Source organism: Ornithodoros turicata, chromosome 4 (assembly GCF_037126465.1).
Source record: "Ornithodoros turicata isolate Travis chromosome 4, ASM3712646v1, whole genome shotgun sequence".
NCBI classification, from domain to species: Eukaryota; Metazoa; Arthropoda; class Arachnida; order Ixodida; family Argasidae; genus Ornithodoros; species Ornithodoros turicata.
The window spans coordinates 69,715,374-69,736,825 of NC_088204.1; the positions used below are offsets into that span (position 1 = coordinate 69,715,374).

Sequence of the window (21,452 nt, forward strand, 5' to 3'; positions counted from 1 at the left end):
GGCCTCAGACGTCCACGTAGCCTTTAAAAACGATTATGTCCCCCTCCCCCACAAAAAAACTAACTAACATGACAGCCGTCTGCAGTTGCGTACTCGGGAAAAGGTCCATTCCACGCAATTTTCTTTTCCAAGTGCCTTACGTTTTCCACGCGAATGAACACAAGTCCCGCACGACGCAACTGATGCACACTGGTGGTGCCGGTAATGGAACTGCATGCTGTTAGCGGCCACGCCCAGGCGGGCGCCGTGACGACTATGGATATAGGGGATCGTGTGTCCTGGGCCGACTTCGCAGGGAACTGTGTCGGCAAGCGCACACTGGAACAACCGTTGCAACTTACAGTAGACGAATATCGGCGCTCTAGAAAAACCCTCCGTCCGTCGATCACGTGAATGGAACGTTTTCTCTCAAGGCGGCGAGAGACGGACGCTAGAGATAAGGTTAAGCGTTGGAGAGAACTTCTGAAAGTGGAGGCCAGCCCAGACATCTCATTCTCTTGTTATTCTGGCTCCATCACTGATTATCCTGTCTGATACTTCAGCCACACAAGCAGCACAATGTACGAGTGCAATAGGTATGCAATAGGAGTGCAAGAGTGGACGGTATGTGTCTTATCAATGTTCTTTAGTGTCACGAGTCTGTTCAATGTCTTCCACCTACCCGTCCACCCCTATTGCACTCGACTTTTTTCAGTACATTGTGCTGCTTGGGCAATCAAAGCATTCCTACCGCCGGATGTCGAAATCTGTCCCAGGGTTCAAAGGTGACAAAAGTTTATCTTTGGCCTTTCGTAGATAACGTGTGCGCCTGAGATAATGTGGCGTCTGCAAATGGGTTCAGATTAAGGTACGCCTGGGGTGGAGCAATTGCCAAGAAGAGCGCAGAACATTGGCGAACGAACGAGCTCGAATGACTCGAATCTCATTGATAGGGATGATATTCGAGCGTGAATCTCACTCGTTAATTTCCCACTCGACAAAATGAAGTCGGGTTCTTCTCTCCAAGGAGAAGAGAAGGTCAAGATAATGACAATTTTCAGGCATGGTGCCCTGGGGCCGTTTCTTTTGGGGCGGGAGCGGGATATTTTTATTAGAACAAAGAAAAAAAGGAGGAAAGGTCAGCCAAACGGTATCTCGGGTTGCTATCCCGCTATAAATAAAGAAAAGAAAGTAATTAGGCAATAAAGAACAAACTAATAAGAGGGAAAAAAAAGGAGGAGATAGGTTAAAGAAAAACAAGATACAGTCGACCCCCGTTTATCCGGACGGTGCCGTTCCCGCCGAAATCGTCCGGATACCGGGGCATCCGGATAAATGAAACGACCGAATAGAAACGTCCTACAGAGCAAGGTTTAATTAAAACACAGAAATCTCGTCAATGACAGCTGTTACATAGTAGTGTAGGGACTCGATTCCTGCAAACTTTTGCTAATTGCATGGAGTTGAACCACGCTGTTGCGCTGCTCGAAGAATGTCAATGCGGACGCAAAGTGTCAATGTCGGAGCCTTGTTTCTCACTGATGTCATCGGCACCGTCTTGCTGCACATCATCGGAGGCAACAGCAGCAATCACACCGTCATCAGTCATAGCTGCACACGCGTCATCATCCTTATCAACGTCAACATAGTCAGAAATCGCAGCATCATGTACGGCAGTCGCAGTGAGCCTCTGCATCAGGGATCGCAACTCAGCTAGGGGAATGTCTTCATCCGCCAACGGGCCGTAAGCAGCAGGCTCTCGGGTTGGAGTTTTCCCCTCTAGAACCGGACAGTTGCTCGAGATATTTCCAAATGACTGGACTGGTCAACGTGACCCAACGCACACAAAGAGGAAAGGGGGCCATCGTCCACAGTTGTCTCCCCTACGGAGGAATGTAGGTCCCTGACGTGTAACGGGAACAACCCCAACACAGTGAAAAGGGTGACGAAGCGGGGTCAGCGTCTCCTCTTACTCACCGTAGTCCGGATAACTGAAGCTGGATTACAAGAATTTTCGACTTTCGTTCCCTGGAATTCTTGTCCGAGTCCGGAAGCTGAAGTCCGGATAAACGAGAACAAAATACATGGAGGAAAATCCGTTCCCGGGCCTTTTGTCCGGATACCGCGGGATCCGGATAAATGAAGTCCGGATAAACGGGGGTCGACTGTATAAAAGAAGCCTGTTGGATCCATTGGTAGATCCGACGGAAATGCGTTAGAATTAAAAGTTGAAAAGCCTTTTGGAACTCCCCTTCAAAACGGTACACAACCCTTCAGCGACCCACACAACGCTAACGCATGGTCCTTTTGGCCTTTCGGTCCAAGAAGATCATGCTTGTGCTGCGGCATCGCGTAAGACGAGATTCTTTTCGTGTCTCTTACGCTTGGCCTCCCCCCTTGACTAATCGCTGTTGACGCTCTTCGTTATTCTCTCTAGTTCGCTTTCGTCGCTTTGCAGTAGCATCCGCAGGCAAAGGAGCCTCTTGGGCTTCCTCTGAATCAGCTTGGCGGCGCACGCGCAGCCTCAGCCTTATTTCGCCGCCGCTCCTCCGCACAGCATTCATAAATCATGGAGCGCCCACGCAGACACATTTTAACCTGTGTCGACCACCACATCTGCATTCCCGCCACGTCGCGTCGAGCTCTCCACGCGCAGTGTTCTCCTCTCCCCTCGCTGCGCCTCTCTCCACTTCCATGGCTACAGACAAACCATGCCGCGAATCCTTCGTAGCGAGGACTCTAATGCTAACGCATTACAAAGATGAGGGGAATGCATTAAGGGTGAGAGGTGAGGGTGGTGCACTGACGAATAAGATGACAAGATTCGGAATGTAAAGGAAACACACCGATTTTGGCGTGGGAGGCTTCAGGCAAGAGCACGTGGCAAATCAGGGACCAACAATTTGTCGTGTATGGAATACTGCTAAATATAGCGATCTGAAGATCGCTATATTCGGGGCCCATAGTCCCGAATTCCATGGATGTAAGAAACTAGGGAAAGGGCTATAACCACGGAGGGCCGTGGGGCTTCTCTAGCGGACACTCCTGGCAATGCCACGCCCATCTAGTTGCCCGGTCACGTGATTCCCACTTGTTTCGGTGATATGGCGGTCTGCGCGAAGGCTTGGAACAACCCACATGGGACAGAAGCCACGCAATGTCATGATGACGTACGTACGCCTTCTAGCAATTTAGTGATCCATTGCTTCTACACTGAGATTGCCTATTTTGTGTTCCAACGGGTACGATAACTTCTAACTCCAAAGAGATTAGGAAAGCGGAAGCAAGTTATTCGGCCGCTGATCGTCTCTGTATTGAGGTAAGATACGCCACGGGTGGGAGGACGCCATGTTTTATGACGTGTTGCAGTGACGTTTATGGGTCACGTGTGTTGGCCGCAATGCCATGCGCTGGTCACAGCCCGCCCGCTTGCATTGGGAGAGGCGCTTAGGGCATCTTCTTAGTTTCTTACGTCCATGTCGAATTCAGTCACCGCCAGATATTGGCTTTCTTTTGTGTGTGTGTGTGTTTCCTACATCGATTTTTTTCTACTTTTGGAGGTTCGACGTGCGGTTCCTGGACGGTTCTGGGCTCACGATTGTTTGCCTATTTTTATTTGGATGTTACGTCACGACCTTTATGCCTTCCTCGACGCGATCTTTTTCTTACCATGTGCAAGTATTCGTCCTGATTCCTGACACACAGTCCTTTCCACACAGTTAGGATTGACCTAAGGAAGAAGGAAGTTGTGGAAGAGTCCCCTTCTCCTTTCGTTATAGTGGATGTCAAGGTAAGCCAGCGGGGTCTTTAAAAGGAATGTGAAATTCCGTGAACACTCGATTGCATTTTTACTGAAAACTGTTCCTCGTGTAGAGAATGTCATACTCGAGAATTTTTTTCCCGGACAAAGTGCGTCGTTTGCTCGAACGGACTATCGCATTCGTCGTAGTCGATTCCGAAACTGTAGTATTCGATTTACTCCGCGTTCATCAGTGATAATAACGCCAACAATCCCACGCGGATTTGTGGCGTTGTTCCTGTACAGTGTAATCAAACGCACGGCGGGAGCAGACGGCGGATATTGAGAGTATTCCGGAGTTCGCTCTCTGGAAATCGGAGAAAACGTCACTCGGACAAGGCGAATCAGTGAGCGCCCTTTGGCGCGGACAAGTCCAATCAGGAAGCTGCTGGAGGGACCTCGGTAGTCTTGGCGACCGACCGGCGGGTGGGAGGCACGGCGTCTGCTGGTCTCGATCTGTGATCAACTTGCGTAATGCTGCTTCTAGTAAGCGTCGGACACGTTCGTAAGCTAGGACGTACCGTAAAGGCGCAGGTATAGTCCGACATTTTTGGCATCGCAGTCATCGACAGCCGAAGACAGACACGCCACGCCACGCCATCCGGGAAATATGTCAGAGGCATGTCAGCTGTGACGTATGGCTGTGGCGCATGCACAAACTGTAAGTGCGCATGACTGCGGTCAGACCAGCGCACTCGCGCTGGTCTGACCGCTCAAGCGCGGTCGGCGAAAAATAGATGTTCTATTCTGCGCGGGTGACGTCCTAGCGCGTTGAATGCCGCCGGACGCGCGGCACAGTTACGTCCGACTATATACGCACTTTAACACAGTGTTCCACGCAACGTGGTCGAGTCGGAACTCACACTGGTAAGCGAAGGTCGGCGTATTTCCCCGAGGTCCTTTCATTCAGTATACTGCGGTGCGAACGCGAATCTGACGACCGCGGTGACAATCGCCTGCGCTGCGCTGCCATTCGTGCCCCTGGCTGATGTCATCACAGTTTTACGATCGTTGGGGGGAAACGTTTATCAAACAGAAAGAAGAAAGAAGGAACGTTAGCCATCGCTCCCTGGGGCTTCTTTACCTGCACAACTCACCTGCACTTTAAAACTCGCTTATTTAATATGTAAGCTGTTTTCGGAAGACAGACTTTGCCAAGTAGACTGTAAAGCAGTGCGGAACATTACCGTTTCCGTCTTATACAGACGTTTCCGGATGTGATATTCCCTTTAACTACGCACGGTTGAAGTCACCTCTCCTCCGCGTCCCTCCTTCCTCTGGAGATTCTCCTCTCATTTCTTGACTACTACACGCGTTGTCCTGGATGTCTCCTTATGTTTGGTTTACACAAGCACTCGGAGAAGGCGAATTCATTGGCGCACCTTTTGATGATCGGTGACGTCGCGCGTAACGTAATGGGGCACCAGCCATGGCAGTGTCAAGTTTCTCCGCCTGACACTCCTACCGCTGATCGGCGCGCAGCATCGTCAGGAAAATTAGCTTCGCATGCCTTCGGTGCTTGGTATAAATTATTTCCTCAGGAACGTAAAAGTTCGGTTGTGTGCTCAGGAAAATCTCTTGTCTAAACACGAAGTATATAGTTGAAAATGCAGCATGGGGGGGGGGGGGCGACATGTTTATTAAGAAAAAAGAAAGGAAAGGTCAGCCAGACGGAGGTCGACTTGCTATTCCAAGAAGAGGACAATGGGAAAGAAAACAAAAGGAAAAAGAAGAAAAGGAGAGGAAAAAAGGAGAAAAGGGGGAAGAAAAGTGTAAGACAAAGAGAAAGGAAACGGAAAAGAAGGAAAGAAAAGGGGAAGACAAAGAGAAAAGAAAAGAAAAGGAAAGAAAAATATCCTTTAAGAGCGAGTGCAGTAATTGGAAGGAGCTTTAAAAAAATGCATGACCTGTCATCATACCTGGAGGGCTTTCATGAATGCTGTTTTCCCTAGCGGCCATTATATTGGAAAAAGCAATCCAGGTGTGAAAGGCGGAGATTTTGGCGCAAAACGTCTATGCAGGGCTTTAATTGGGAGCTGTAAGTACATATTCTCTCATACATGTTTTAAGGGTCAAAGGGGAAACTGTACGGTTGACATTGATGCGAGAATTTGTCTTGTGGCGGCAGTTAGTCGAGCTGTAGAACCTGATCCCCCAAAATGACAATAAAAACGTCGCTGATGCTCCTTACAGTACCAGCACGAAGTGAGAAAATTAAAAAAGCACATATCTCTTTTATTCAGTGTTATCACCGTCACCTATCAAGGGACCGTGGTGTCATAAAAGAACCTCGCCGGAAGACTCGGTACGCAAAACGTGTAAATGCTGTCAGTGAACGTCACGCGTTGCCACGAATTTTTTCAATGACACGCGAAACCTCGTGGTTTCGAAGTCTCCAAGCCTAGGTGACGTCACCGAGGGATTCGGGGTTTGTCTCTAGCAACGAGCCAGCATCTCCGCTCACCAGCCCGCGATGAAAATCTGCGAGCAGCTGTGGTGAGGAGAGGAAAATTGACAGCAATGCTGAGAGACGACTGGCAGAATGGATGCCTATGACGTCAAACTTCTCAACACTAAAAATTAATTTTGTGATACTTACCTGTCACACAGGCAAAAACTAGTTTGGGAGGACACGGCGCGATAGACGTATACTCTGATTCCGATGATATGCAATCTGAAGTGCCGAGTGGTCGTTGAAAACGTTGCAATGCTAAGCGATTCCTACTTATGTGTAACGTAAGTATCGAGAGATTGTAGATGCCCCTGTGGCATTTGGAAAAAGCTCCCCCATCGCCTGGTTCTGCCATTTAATCACAACCCGTTGACGTCGCAAGTTGGAGTATTATGGGAAATCCTTGTGTGCAGCAGTCCTGTTTAGTATTCATGGGATGTATTTTAAATTATTCCCTCTCATTTCCTCAGCAGTGTAAGAGACTCACCAGGGACCAGCAGCATCAGGGACGAAGGCAATGTCAATCAACTGCCAGCCAAAAGTAAGAATCTCCATCGTTTAATACACGCACCACGTTGTGGTAGGATTCTTCGCAGAACGCTACAGAACATACGTGACTATTACCCCAACTACAGTGGGTCGCTGTGAGCGGCACATTGCGCCTACGTGCATTTGATATTCTTCCTTGCTTAGAGGGGCGTCTTTGCCAGTCGTGCTTCAGGTCATATACATACACGTTGTTAAAATTAAGATATCTCCGTGGCGTGCCTTGAAATACAGAATGATTAACGACACAAAGCATAAGTGCATTTAGTGCATGTGTCGTTCCCACTACCGAATCCACGGAGCTCCCACTGGTCACAACGTCGCACTGCAGAAAGTGGAGCTTAGTGACGCTTCGCGTTCCCTGGCCAGTGAGGGGTCCCCGTTGTGTACACTGTGTGTATACTGCACTGGGGGGTGCGTACCGGTTCTGGTAACACCGCGGTTAGGTCTCCAGAACGCACGCTGGGCTACGTGCCACTGACGGGTATTAATCACCGCTCGCGTAGCACTATAGCGCCGAAGATTTAGTATTGCCAACTTGCGACTGAAAAGAAACATTAGTAATAATTGGGAGTAGATTTAGATAAATGAAACATTGCCGACTTTAAATATGGCTTGGACGTGCGACCTTGCGGGTTTGTAATAAACCACAATAAGCATCCTGTATTGTGACTTGTTGATGGGGCGCCGTCAAAATGACGTACAGCCTATTGTCGGCAATGCATCGAATGAGCAGGATAGAGTGCAGAGAATAATTTGTCGGTTTTCCAGCCATTCTGTACTTTTTTGCGCCAATCTTTTAGAAGTCTTTCACCGTTGGCGACATAGCACAGGACTCCGAGCAATGAGTGCACCTTGTCTTCCTGATTTATGTGCTCCTAACCATAGATTCAGAAGTTACCCGTCAAAAAGAACTCGTTACAAGTTAAGTTACCGTGTGAACAATGTAACTGAGTTAATAATGAAGTTCTTCGGCCTGAAATTAACTCGCAGTTACTGAGTTACTTAAAAAAAAGAACGAGTTACTTCCAAGTTACTTGGGAGTTGGGACACAAAATAGCATTACGAAGGTGCAGCGCGCGTGAGCAGTTGAGTTAGACCCTGAGTTGCCTGCGGAGGAGTGCAACACGCTTAAATCGTTTTCGTTTATGTCCAACAATAGACCTCTCCCTGTTTGTAAACAAATGACGTCATAGTGTTCGACAGCGCCACAAATTTGGTAGAATTGAACTACGCTCGAAGCTAGAGGTGAACAAGGTCGCACACGAAAGCCACGGTCCTGAGGGGATTGCGATATGGTCCCTTAAAGGGACGCGACCCTCGGTCCTGCTTTTCTTTCAATGGGAGGCAGCGAACAAGTGCCCGTTCGTGGAACCCAGCCCTCCCCTTCCGATTTGTTTCAGTTCAGTCTGTCTACCAATGTCATGATGACGTTTCTCTGGTAGAGATCTACTCGAACGCTTTGCTTACTCCCTGTGGGCGCACAATGGTTCAGCTTCATTTCAATGGCAGCGGTTCTTACTTCCTGAATAAAATACTGTCATTGATTGAATATCACGTTTTCTGGTAAAAAAATGCCATGAAGGAACGGGAGAGAAAGCAAGAAAATATGTGGATGTGAGTGAAAAGCGAGTTAAAAGTAACTTGGAACTTAACTTAAGTTACTTTGGCAAAGTTACCTGAAAAAGGAACGAGTTCCTCTAAAAGTTACCACGGCGCAAAAGTACCGAGTTAAGTTACAAGTTACCAAAAAAGGAACTTAGTTACAGTAACGAGTTACCTCGAACTCTGCTCCTAACACGCACCAAGACATTGTGCTGCGCGGTGTGCTGTAACTGAACGTTGTTAGCTGTCATGTATTGCAGTTGATGACGCTTTTGAATGGCGCCTAGTTAATTAATTGGGGGATATGTTTATTATATAAACAATAGGAGGGAAGTGTTAGCCTGCGCACGGCGGCTTGCTATTCCCAGGAAAGAAAGGGAAAAAAGAAAAAAGGAAGACAAACAAAAAAAATTAAGTAGATCAGATTAATTACTTCCCGTTTATAAAGCCGAGTAGGGTGTCGAGTTGGCAATTGGAAACTCATAGATATAGCCTTGCGGAACACCGCGACGCTTAAAGGAGCTCGGAAAGCAGTTTAATCACCACTACTTTTTTTGAACCAAGCGGTTCGTATGCGACTTTGAAAATCGCGACCGTGCGCAACGGTGGCTATGCCCGGAACGAGCCGTCGACCCGCTTGCGTCATTTTGACGTCGAAAAAGTCGAGCCGCTGATTGGTTTCGAGGAACGTCGTCTGTTATTTTGTCATATATAATCCAGTGAAATATATCGCAATATGCCGTCGCCGGCTCGTCGTTACATCAGGCGTTGAACATTCATTGCCTGAGTTACACACCAACATAGCCAAGCAGTGTCATAAGACCACCACAATTTATGGTCAACTTACCAATCATCGAGCTAAACGAGAATTGGCCCATGCAGACTACAAGTGTGGACGACGCAGGCACGCAAGATTGAGTCCATCCGTGCTCGGCGCCTTTTGTTTTGTCACCAAATAGTGTCCAACAGCGCAGGTTAAGTTTGCGTTCGCCGACATATCAGCGTGCACTGGAAGAGCACGTGACTAGCGTAAATTTTAGCTCACTATAAAATGCACATGTCGCGTGCGGGAAACTGTCAACGGCAAACTAGGACTAACCCGGCCAACATATTGCATGCACATAACTAACTAACCAACATGCCGCCCTGCCAAGCCAAATGGCTGCTAAAATGTGTCTTTCGTTCGTTAAGACGACTTGGACACATATCGAAAACCCCTGGGTTTGAGTGGTTAAATAGTGATGTTATGTTCTTCATCGCGGGATATCATCTTACGAAGCAGCATTTCCCCTGGTTTTCCTTGTCTCCAGAACATGAATTTCGAGAACGGGGGTTTCACGACCAGGAATATCGAGGTCATCCCTCATTCATCGCTTGACAGGGAGAAAGCAGGGGGAAAGAAAGAACAGAAAACAAGTCAGCACTGACACGGATAGAAGCGGGGTTACCGCTTTCAACTTTTATTATGTCACCAATGACGTTTTTTTCATTCTCCTCCTCGTTTGACCCGGAGGAGCGAGTAGAGTGAGAACGCGCATGGCGATGTTCAAGCGTCTTTTTTCTTCTTTCAAGCGTCTTTCTTTCTAGGAAAAATATCGCGTACAGAGAAAATGTTCGTGTTATTATCAAGTTAAGTTACCTGCTTCCACAACGCGTTCGGAACGGAAATTCTTTTAGATGGTATTCAGAGCTTCTTTGAAGAAACATATTTAGAGTTAGCTAATCAGGCTCAATTGAATAATAAGTCGCAAGAAGAAATACTGTCATGTGTGATAATACACAACTGGTAAGAACATCGCTTATTTTGTTCGCGTGGTGCACCGTTTCCTATGTTGTGGCATCCTGTATGAAGGAATTACTTGGCTGTTTGCAAGTTGCCTTGAGCGGTTGACAGTTTGAAGGGTTCTTTACCCAGAGGTTGGACACAAACACATGATGATGTCAGATGCTTGCTTACGAATCATAAGCAAACATCTGACATCGTTTATGATACTCATCTGTTGCCATATCGCCGCACACATGGCAACTCGACTAACATACGTACTAACTCGAAATTATTCATTTACAGGCGCATTCATTCCTTCAGAGTCTTATTTAGTATTCCTGACGACTTCAAGCTCTTGGGAAACGCATACGACTTGTTCCTAGGACTATGCCCTCCGAAGCACCCGGAATTCAAAACTATCGCCGCACGTCTGCGAAGCTACCGGAACGCAAGGGGCTTTTACAAGAAGAGCAGAGGCCCTTTGTCAGACGCTGGGCTGTTTTTGAGCGGTGAGATGTGTCTGCCTTACAGTGATCTGTACATTTGCGTACACTGCATATTTACAGTGCAGTAAACATGGCGGGACGGATTCAGAGAAGTGAAACGCAACGTTATTGAGGAAGTTTCTTTATGTGCATTGTGATTGATATTGAGCACGGTTTGCAACTCTTGACACGCGCACTGCGAGTTCCCTGTAGCGTGCGGTCCAACAACAGGCCCCTTCGCATACTGTATTCAGTTCTACTTCCGCTAACGCGCCAATACCATAGAGAGCACGCTTTCGTCTGATAGCCGGTTTGTTCACATTTATGATAGGAGCGTAGGCTGGGTGACCAGCATGCTTTCGATGTCAGGTCTTGAGATTTATAATACATTGCTGGACTCATTGATACGAAGTTTACAGGTTCAAAAACTATCGTTCAAACGGCGCGGTGAAACCCCCAATCATCATTATTCAAATAAAGAGTATTTGTGTTTTTTTTAACGGCGGCAGCCGTAGCACCTCGCTTACCATATACTCCTACCATGTAGCTAAGGCACGTAGTGCCATGCTCATATGGTGGCAGCCTACGGTGTTCCTTCACGGAGAATTGACACCGGCAGCGCTGTAGGCTACCACGTCTACCGCACCCAATCAATAGATAAACTTCCGAGTCGCGCAAGCTGTCATTGGTTTCGGTAGGAACGTTAACTTAACGGCGACGTTACCAACAGTATATTAAAATCGCTATATTGAACTAGTTGCAAAATGAACGGGAAACAGGTTCACAACAATCGTTCCTAATCTCACGCTTTTCTCTGTCCACATATTTCAGAGAACACCGTGACTTGTTTTCACTGTGGTGGTGCTCATGGAGAGTGGAGCGAGGGAGATGACCCGCATGTCGAACACAGCCGCTGGTATCCAGAGTGCTCCTTCAACAGATTCATATTAGGGGATAATGTGGTGAATTTTATCTGGAGAGAACATCACACATACCTGAACAGGGTGAATACTTCTTTTTTGTCTTTTTCTGCATGTACTTGAGTTTTGCAGCACGATAAACATAGAATAGTACGAGTTCGGTTGATGATTTGGGTTTTCCTCGCGCACGAGCGACGAATGCCATAAATGCGCCAAGACAATGGTAAGGAAGGTACTAGTTAAAAGTATAGTGGTTCAGTTTCGTATACGAATCTGTATACGAGATCATATGATATTGTTGTTTAACAACAAAAATAAAATGGTGAGTTTAAATTTATCACACGAGGAATTTCCTACTCCCTTAAACAGAGTCCCCCCACCCCAACCCAGAAAAAAAAAACACAAAAAACACTACTTTCGCCTGCAATATACGTTGAGGCGATACAGAAGACATAAGAACGAAAAAGCTGTTAACGTACAGAACGAAGCACGCAAGCATAGTAGACACAGTTCACAAGGATAGTAGCACACAGAGATAGTCTCCAATGCACTACTCTGCATCAAAGTTAAATGCGCCAACAAGGTTCACACTACAAGGTTGACACATAAGTTTCAGGTAGACACCCTAATTCGTGTTTGAATTGAAACTTTTCGAAAGGTGGTCATGTTCGTATTCGTCTGTTTCGGGTTGCTTCGACATGTTTCATGGTTTCTACGAAATTATTATCTACGTTTTTTGGTCCCGCCTTAATGAACATCCTCTGTGTACGTACCGGTCCCTAGCTTACTTTTCGCCTCGTTATTTAGCTTGCAGAACGCGGACGTAGAGAGACTGGAGTGAAGGCGCTAGTGGACGCTCGCTTTGGCAGTGAAGACATCCGTTTTTATGAGGCTTCAGGAATTAAAGTACAAGTCCTGTACCTCGCAGCATCGTCGCTGACAGAGGATGCTTCCAAAGATGACATCGAGGCGAAACTCAGTGAGCTTTGCGACTTCAGACTGGAGATTGATTGGAGAACGTAAGTGTACACTGCTTGCGTCATGTGATGCCCCGCACACACCTGTTACGGTCCTGAACCCTGATTCATTCTTACAGAATACCACGTGACAATCAATGCTCAGATCGTAAGTCAAAGACACTATACGTTTGCATTAGAAACTCCTAGCGTAAGGTGCGTATGAATGACGTGATTATTTTTTTGCTCGTAGGCTCGTTGGCATGTCCGGGGCATGTCCCTGATATGTTACGACCTGAGGTAAGTCATGACAAATGTTTTCACGTCGTGATATGTAACGTGTTACCTATACTATCGGTGTTACACCGCACGAATAAAGATGCGGGGGAGAAATGAACGCATTCACTTCGAACCACTTGATCATCATTGGCATCCTCCCGTCACATTCCTGGTACAGTATTGTAATGGACAACCACGATGGAAGTGCACTGCGCGACAAAAAATTTACGTTCATTCTTCTCGGTGGGATGCCAAACATTTAGAATTACTATGTGTAGCTATTTTACTACATATATGTAGATGAACGGCATATATTTATGGTAAACATACGCACAGTCTGAATTATACCTCTCACACCGCAGGACCAGCCAGGACCTTCCCAACCGTTCGAACTAGCAGATCCGACTGGTGGATTTGAATATTTAAGCCGCTCCAGGTACCCTCAGTAAGTATAGCAACGTTGGAAAATGTTATGAAATGTTAAACACAACATCATTTCACATAATTTCAAGGGTGGAAGGTCGTGTAACAGATCCATTGAGGTATATCCGCTTGTGTCGTTCGCAGTGAATGCACTGTGCTGCTTTTTCGTCGTGATGTTTGATGGTTGACAGCTATGGGGTGACTTCGCCAATAATCCTAGCAGTTACCGCGGTACAGTGATTCTCTCAATGAAGACTACTGAGGGATGCTCGCATGTTTTCTGTGGTGGGTAGTTCTCCTGGGCTACGCAAATCCAAGAGCAAGAGAGTTAGCACACCTCACGTTCTCCTGTACCACCATCACCTCTCTCTCCTCTTTGACCCTCCTCTCTTCTCCCTATTATTGGTGCACCGAGCCGCCACTCCGGAGCAGGCTGACCTCAGCTTAACCCTACATCACCTCACCCCACCCACCACCACCATGGTTGACAGCGCTGATCAGGGTGTACACACGTGCACGCACAAAATGAAAAAAGTATGACAAGATGGATTGGCACACCTAGGGAGCCTGGCTAATAGGGTTCACAAACACGCAAGAAGAAACGCGTTGGTTAAGATTGGACAAGATATGGATGCGATCAAACAACAGAATGCTCGTGTCCGTCTCTTGGGTTATCACGCTCCTGTCATGTTCGCTATTCCAATCTCCAACGATTGCTGTTGCGAACGTCTGAAATTATGCGTATAGTCAACCCTCGATTTATGAACAATAATCATTCCCCTCGAAAATGTTCATAAATCGAGATGTGCAGAAAAGGAAAGGACGGAGGAGCGCATTAAACGACGGAACTATGCAGAGGCGTTCATTTTGAGACATACTACGTAATAGTGTTTTGCACATTACCTTCATTTGTGTCTACTTTACTGATAAGGTTTGTCAACCTCTGCACACTTCGCCTATCGTTCTCCTCTTGGAATCTTATAGCAGCATCAATGTGGTCCCAAGCGGATCTACTAGTCGCAGTAGCACTCTTACGCTTACTTTGCTTACTATCTTCGACTTTTTCAGTCCCCCTCCCCACCCTTCGGATCCGCCTATGCTCTCACCTCGAACTCCGCGGACACGCCATGTGCCAAATTCCATCTTTTCCTGGCCGTTTGGTGACCGTGTGTAATCTGTTCGTAAACAGAGATCAAAAAGCCATGGATTCTCTACTTCGTTCCCGCAAAACGTGTTCACTGTTGGAAATCGAGGGTTCATAAAACGAAGAGAAAATACACGGCAAATGTTTCGTTGCGTGGCATACCGTTCACAAAACGGGGGAATCCATAAATCGAGGGTTCACAAACTGAGGGTTGACTGTACCTCGGTTTTCATCAATCATTTCACGCAGGTACGCGGACCTGTCGGAAAGGTTGGCTACATTCGACCGGTTCCCGCACACTCCCACGGAGCTCATCAATCCTGGAAGTATGGCTAACGCTGGATTCTTTTACGCAGGTAAGCCCACACCGGGTACTTTCTAACTAATTTATAGCCGTTATTTATTTTCGTTTGCTTATTTATTTTGATTAAGGGATGGTCGTTGTTTTTTTTTTCTGTTTTTATTCATAATCTCTGTCATGATCGGCGCGTCGTGTGACCCGCGGAACTCTTGCGCTACTGGAGCCGGTACAATCAGGTACAGTCGTTTTCTGCAATGGAATTTGCCTTTTAACAAGGGATAGTTAATGTAGACTCGTTTCATCTAACCTTCCTCATGATGGTTGCACTACGCAGTGCCTTAAATACCTGTTCCAATTGCAACAAGGGAACTAGCTATACTAACTAGCTGACCTAGCTGGTTACTGCATCTGCCTCTAACTACACAGTGAAACCAAATGGTTAGATTACAAGAGTAGTTTTTTTCCTTTTATTTTGCCCTTCCACTTTCTGAGCAGCGTTAGGGCTCCTGAAATTCGCCTCCATAAACTTTTCGCCCATGACTTTGCAGCGTTGTACGACAAATATCGTGCATCCAGGCGAAAGAGCAATGGTCGTAGCTAGTGGAGAGCTAACGAGGGAGGTATTTGAATTGCACGTGCTCCAGAATGCCTCACACTCCTTCTTAGGTCTCAAAAGAGAATCAGTGAGGTAAACATGATGGAAAGTAATTGTTATGAGGTTGAAACATAGGAAGGGACAAACACAACAAAAGCCACCAGCCCCTATGGCACACTGGTTAGGATGACGCGGGTTCGAATCTCCGCTCCTGCTGTGCTGTCTGGGGTTTTAAGGCGCAATTTCCAGACGAATGCTCGTACAGCTGCCCTTGAAGTAGTCCCAGGACGCGTACTTACTCCCCTTGTCTCCCCTCCTTTCTGCTGTGCTCTCTCCATCTGCCCATGCATGTACGTCGGTGTAGCCATAGTTGCGTCGCGGCGCTAACACGGATTTTAAAGAAAAAACATCAAAAGCCTCAACTTCACTAAACTGCAACTGCTCAGTGCAGAACGCGTAACACTGTAGGGGTCACGAAGGGCGCACATTTCTCTTGAATCTTGCATTCCCGCAATCCTAAACAGACGTTACTTGTTTTCGTCTTTCCAGGGGAAGGCGATAAAACGGGCTGTTTCCACTGTGGAGTTCTACTCTCGGAATGGGAACCTACCGACGATGCAGCCACGGAACACATGAGATGGAATCCAAGGTGCGAATACATCCTGTGGATGCTAAGTGAGTGCACTTTGCCGTTTAAACAAATCGTGTCCTAATTAATTACTAATTAAGCAAATCATGATGTGCATAATCAAAAAGCTGTTTACGTAAGATACTATTACATTTCATGTTCAGTATAGCGCCACAACGGCGGTGAATCGGCTACTTCATCCACATCTAACCTCGGTCTGTCTGGCTGTCTGCGTGTCTGTCTGGCTGTCTGCGTGAATGTCTGGTTGTCTGCGTGTCTGTCTGTCTGTCTGTCTGTGTGCGTGTCTCTCTATCTTATAGACAAGAATGGTTCCGTATCAAAGGCACAGGTACATTGTGCTGTCGTGGTTTATCCTCTCATTCGTGATATACACTGATGTGGAAACTTCACATGGGCTTCACAAAGAAATGCAACCTCCACGGTCAAAATACTTATTTGTTAATCCGACGCTGCGTCTAGACAACCTGAGCACGTATTTCGCGCCATGTGTTGCTGGAACTTCGATTGCTTGATACCCGGTGGTATCAAAATCTCCCGTCTTTGACATAGCCATCGAGGCGCGATGTGCTTGACAGGGTGAAGAGAAAATCAATCGCTGAAGTCGTAATAAACATGACGTTCATGTACGGCTTGGGACAAAAGTTTACGGAACACCGGGGTGTCCCATTTCTTCATGGGAGCGACACCATTCCAGAAAGCAGGAGCGGACACACATACTGACAGATGGATAGAATAGCCAGTCACCTGTTTCTTATTCGATCTCTCCCTTATATCTAGCAGGAGACTGCTCCAATAAAGAAATACGGCAGTACCGTGTTCCGTAAACTTTTGTCCCAAGCTCTAGGAGCTGCTATGTGTGGCCCTCCTCGAACTCTATAGGTGACTGTTCAGAAACTGAGCCAATCATATGAACTTCCACGAAGGAGAAAGGCCAAATTCGAAACCGAGGTGCAATTAAGGGAGACCACAAGTCATTAAATCATGTCAGAAATTCGGGTGCTACACTGGTGTCAGGAATTTATTTTTATTTTTTTTAGGGTATCAATCAAGCCAAACTGAATCATCAATATCTTCCCATCAATTTCAGGGCGTACGTCGTCCGCACATTTGGGACTACCTGATAACATAAGGCCTATGGGAAGTTCCCGTATAGGTAAGGCCAATTTCGAGGTGTTACGTTCACGAAGAGAATAGTGTGCGTGGACTCGAGTTCTAAAGACGTTTAGGAGAAAATATTGAACTCTCGTAACATATAGAAACGAAGGTGGCGAAGAGGGACATTACAGCTGAGCGGTCATGAGAGAGAGAGATACGGTAGCCCCAACGTATAACGAACGCTATCGCACTATCTCCTACAAGCTCTGCCCGGCCCTGTTGTCAGTACAAGGTTTACACAGTACAATACTTCTTCCTTACGAAGCTTTCTTTGGAATGCAACCCCAGTGGACTCGAGCAGGCAAGATAAACGAGCCTCGGACATAGGGCCCCGACGAAAAACACGACTTGGATTGGACCGGATTGGCCGCAGTGATGCGGCGTTGAAAGGCCGTGACGTCGTCTGTCGTAGCGGCTTCCTTATATATTTGGACGTTGGAAGAGGGCACCGCTCTCTTAGAAGTCGCTTACTCTTCCCCATATTTCTCTCTCACAGCTTTTCTTCTCTCGTCCCTCTTAACGATTTCTGTGCTAGAAGACAGCGAGAGAAAACAGATGTGCATCAAATGAAGGCTAAGCTAAGGCTTCTGCCTTCAGTCCACCTGCAATGCAGAAAACCTTTTGCAAGTAGTGAGCGAAAACAGACGGGCGTACGTTCGGTAGCGTGATGCGTTCGTTTCCTTCCCTTGATCTGCTTCACTTTTCTGAACATGTTTTGAGAGACCTCCGAGATACCCCCATCGACACATGAACAGCAGCGATCGTCCTAAACGGTTTTGTATCTTTTTAAAAGATCCAGTTGTGCTATGACGTGTCCTAATCGCTGAGCCATATTCTATCAAGCGATATTTGCATGCTTGTTACCTGAAGCCGACATTCTGTTCAGCTCGTTGCATTGAGTTACAAGATAATAAAATGGACCTGCGGAAAAAACAAACAAGCAAAATGCTAAAATAAGACATTGATGTTTGATCAATGTCATCCCATTTGGGGAAACTCCAATACGCCATGAGGAAACGTGAAACTCAAAAGCCCTTGTTGCCAGCTTTTTTTTTGTGTGTGTGTAGGCGGTGAGCACAGTCCGCAGTGCTGAGTGTGAGCAGACGCACTGTCCTGACCATTCAGAGGACAAAGCGTCAGACACAAAACCGCAAAAAGACAGGCCATTAGTAAAATAGGGAATGCAATACGTCTTGTGTAATAATATTAACGCAATAAATAAACTCAATATGTAACGTCAAGAGGTGCAAACATTGTCAGTGATCTAACAACTCACTGGCACTCGCACAGCGAGCATTGGTAATCAAGTTAGTTTCAGTATTCGTATTCACTTAATGCCGTATATGTTTATTCGCTCGTTGTCGCTCAGAGCAGATATGACGTCGCGGAGCTGTCTCGAAGGCGTTTGAAAATTGGCTCACATCCGCCCGCGCTGTGTTTAGATATGCGCTAGGGGTCACATCCGAGACATCTCGCTTCGCTCGAAGCCCAGAGGGCGAGCTCGCAGATCCTTCCAACAATGCATCTGCTTGAAGATGGCGGCTATTTTGAAAATTTTAACTTGTTGTCATCTATACCGCCTTACTGCCCGAATCAGATTATGGTATCAAGCACCAGTGCCTGACTTTTGTCCCTAGTAAAAAAAGAAAAGAGAAATGGAAAGAAAAGAATAGAAAAATAAATACCACGGGGAATGATACAGATCGAATTAATTTGATGTGACAAAGGCTTTCAAGCAGAGTCTGCGTTTGTTCAAACAGCATGTGTACCAAATGGAATATGTAACGTTCATCCTAGTGAGAAGGGTGGTGGACAAACGCAAAAAAAAAAAAAAGAATAAACACAAAGCGAGAAAAAATGAAAAGGCACACAGAAGTGCAACCTTCGAGCATGTAACATGCTTAACATGTGGCCGCTGGATATCCCCTCGCTGTTCCAGCACGAAGCAGCAGCAGTGCGAAGGCGAAGACTATATAGCAGACTCATCATCTCTTTGGTCAAATGGACATTGACATCGCGAGCTTTTGCGGACGCCGTGGAGAAAGTACGGCTTGTCGTTTCTTTATAGTTATGTGCTTGTATTCTCACAAGGACGGATATAGTATTGCCTTCCGCCGCTGTCAACTGACGTAGAGCCGAGGGTCATCAAGTGGGAACAGGGCATAACAGATATAGAACACAATGTCCAGACATCAGTGGTATCTATAATCAATTTGGCTGAATTTTTGCTACAGTTCTCATAGTTCATACGCTCACCTATCCTCCCCCTTTCCTGCAGCATCCGTCACGACAGATCGTGTGACCGTGATGCCGCCAGTGCTGCCCGAACGAACAGCAGACGTAACTAGGCCCCAGAACCCGGGAACCGTCCAGCGCCAAGACGCTAACGGAGCGACATACCAGACCGAGAGGCACATTATACCACAGAAGGAACCAGCATACCGCCGGTACGCAACGTTGGCAGACAGAGAGGCATCTTTTCAAGCCTACCCAGCGACTGCAAAGGGAAATACGCGAAAAATGGTGAAGGCGGGCTTTTTCTACACAGGTAACAATCTTATTTCTGTCGACTAACCTCTTCCATCACCCTCGGGGAACATGCCTGGAACAGTGCAATGTCATGTCCACCCTCTTCTTTGTCCCGACCATTGGCCCGCCCACTTAACTGTCACTGCAGCCCGTTCCGCTTCTTACAAGATTCGGGCCTTGCGTCCACCCTCTGACCGTGACTTTTCGTGCAATGTTTTGCCTCTTCTGAACAGACTGTTTGCTCCAATGGTACGAAGTTTGTCGTGTATTTGATTTTTTTGTTTAATATCAAGCTGGCATCAGAATGGCTGACCACTCCTCTTTTCTTGTCTTTCTCGTAAAAAACACGTATCGTTCATCGTGCCTATGCCTCACTTTGAACTCGTCAACTGTCTTCTCCCCCTTTTTCTTCTTCTTTTTTTTGCTGTAGTCGTGACGCTGCCCACTTAAGTGGAGTCAACAGCGGCAAGCTACTTCGAACCCCCCACCCCCGTAAAAAAACATAGCCCCTAATAGACGTACTAGATGGGTATATCCAGCGAGCCGGTACGGAAGTATGAAGGGAATTGCCTCAGGACGAGAGACGCTCTCGCCCTGGCTCTCGTCGAGGCTCTCGTCCTGAAGCTATTCCCTTCATACCCCCTAATAAGCTTTCAGAATGCGTTCAACTTCGCCTGCCCAACTGACTGAATACTGTTTCTGCTCTTTACTATATAAAAATAGAGAGAGAACAACACCAACAGCTTCGCTCTATTGAATTACAGAAAAATCATATCCTGTTGACAATGTTGCTAACCGTAGCAATTTTGCAGGGACTGAGGACCGTACGATGTGTTTTCAGTGTGGAAACAGCCTTTGTGGTTGGGACGTTGACGATGACCCATTGCTGGAACATGCCAGATGGTTCCCGGAGTGCCCGTACGTCGAACTCCAGCTTGGACACCTGGCCATCAACGACGTTAGGCAGACGCACCGAGATCTGATTGCGGAAGTGCGTTACATTAAAGCATTCCACAATCTGGTGACGAATAATGCATTCAAAGTACAACTCACTACCATATTGTATCAGAGAGCCAGAGAGTTGTGTTTGTACATTTATAGAGGTATGCGCCGGTGCGTTTGAGCCAGCGGTGGAAAATCGCTTCTGTGTCAAATGAAAGCAATTTGAATACGTTCATTGATATGAATATGTTCATGTGAACTATGCTCATTGTGCAGGCACCAACGGGGGGGGGATATGTTTATTAAGAAAAAAGAAAGGAAAGGCCAGCGAGACGGAGGTACGCAAGGCGGAATAGGACAAAGCGCTTCGTCCTGTGTCATCTTTCGTCGCTGGCGCTGTCGGAATGTCAAACCGAGTTACAGAGTTTGCTTCTTTGCAAGTCACTGAGTTTGGCACACAAAGTCGTTTTTCTCGACTGTTCGTTACGTATGCAGGAATCGACATGATGTAGTACCGTCAAATTATTCCATTTATGTATGAACTGTGGTAGCCATATAACAGTAAGAACAACGTCCACGTCCTTGATTCCTTGCTTTCACGTGTCTTCTTCCGTTACACTGTTCGGATATGTTTTGATGGACTTCTTCTTACCGCAATCACCGATTCTTCTTACAGCGACATGAAGCAGAAATCAGCAAGTCTGACGGGCTAACCGAAATGATGCTGCACCATCTGATATCAGCTGATATCGTTCGCTGTCTGCTTTCCCAAGGCATTGACGATGTCCTCATGAACTTGGCGATTCGAACAAGGTTAAACAGCACTGGATTGATTGACGTCTTCGATGAACAGGACGTTCGCAGAGCAGTAGCAGATGTCATCCCCCCCGCAAAAGAATGTCAGAACATTGGAAGTTCCAAGTGAGTA

At 46.8% G+C, this 21,452-nt stretch overlaps 1 protein-coding gene across 2 annotated transcripts in view; it reads left to right on the forward strand.

The window, feature by feature from the left end:
- Positions 1-621: 621 nt before the first annotated feature.
- LOC135391794 (E3 ubiquitin-protein ligase XIAP-like) overlaps positions 622-21,452 on the forward strand; it is a 41,153-nt gene continuing 20,322 nt past the window's right edge. Inside the window, exons 1-15 of one of the 2 annotated variants that reach the window (XM_064622256.1) lie at positions 665-764; positions 3,699-3,769; positions 6,701-6,771; positions 10,450-10,655; positions 11,463-11,635; positions 12,359-12,570; positions 12,648-12,676; positions 12,761-12,807; positions 13,149-13,231; positions 14,603-14,709; positions 15,799-15,924; positions 16,986-17,051; positions 19,332-19,601; positions 20,395-20,573; positions 21,201-21,445. In XM_064622256.1, the coding sequence (XP_064478326.1) occupies positions 737-764; positions 3,699-3,769; positions 6,701-6,771; positions 10,450-10,655; positions 11,463-11,635; positions 12,359-12,570; positions 12,648-12,676; positions 12,761-12,807; positions 13,149-13,231; positions 14,603-14,709; positions 15,799-15,924; positions 16,986-17,051; positions 19,332-19,601; positions 20,395-20,573; positions 21,201-21,445 (1,913 nt within the window). In that variant the 5' untranslated portion in view covers positions 665-736. Of the gene's footprint in view, positions 765-3,698; positions 3,770-6,700; positions 6,772-10,449; positions 10,656-11,462; positions 11,636-12,358; positions 12,571-12,647; positions 12,677-12,760; positions 12,808-13,148; positions 13,232-14,602; positions 14,710-15,798; positions 15,925-16,985; positions 17,052-19,331; positions 19,602-20,394; positions 20,574-21,200; positions 21,446-21,452 lie in introns of both variants that reach the window. The other variant, XM_064622257.1, reaches the window with a different exon arrangement.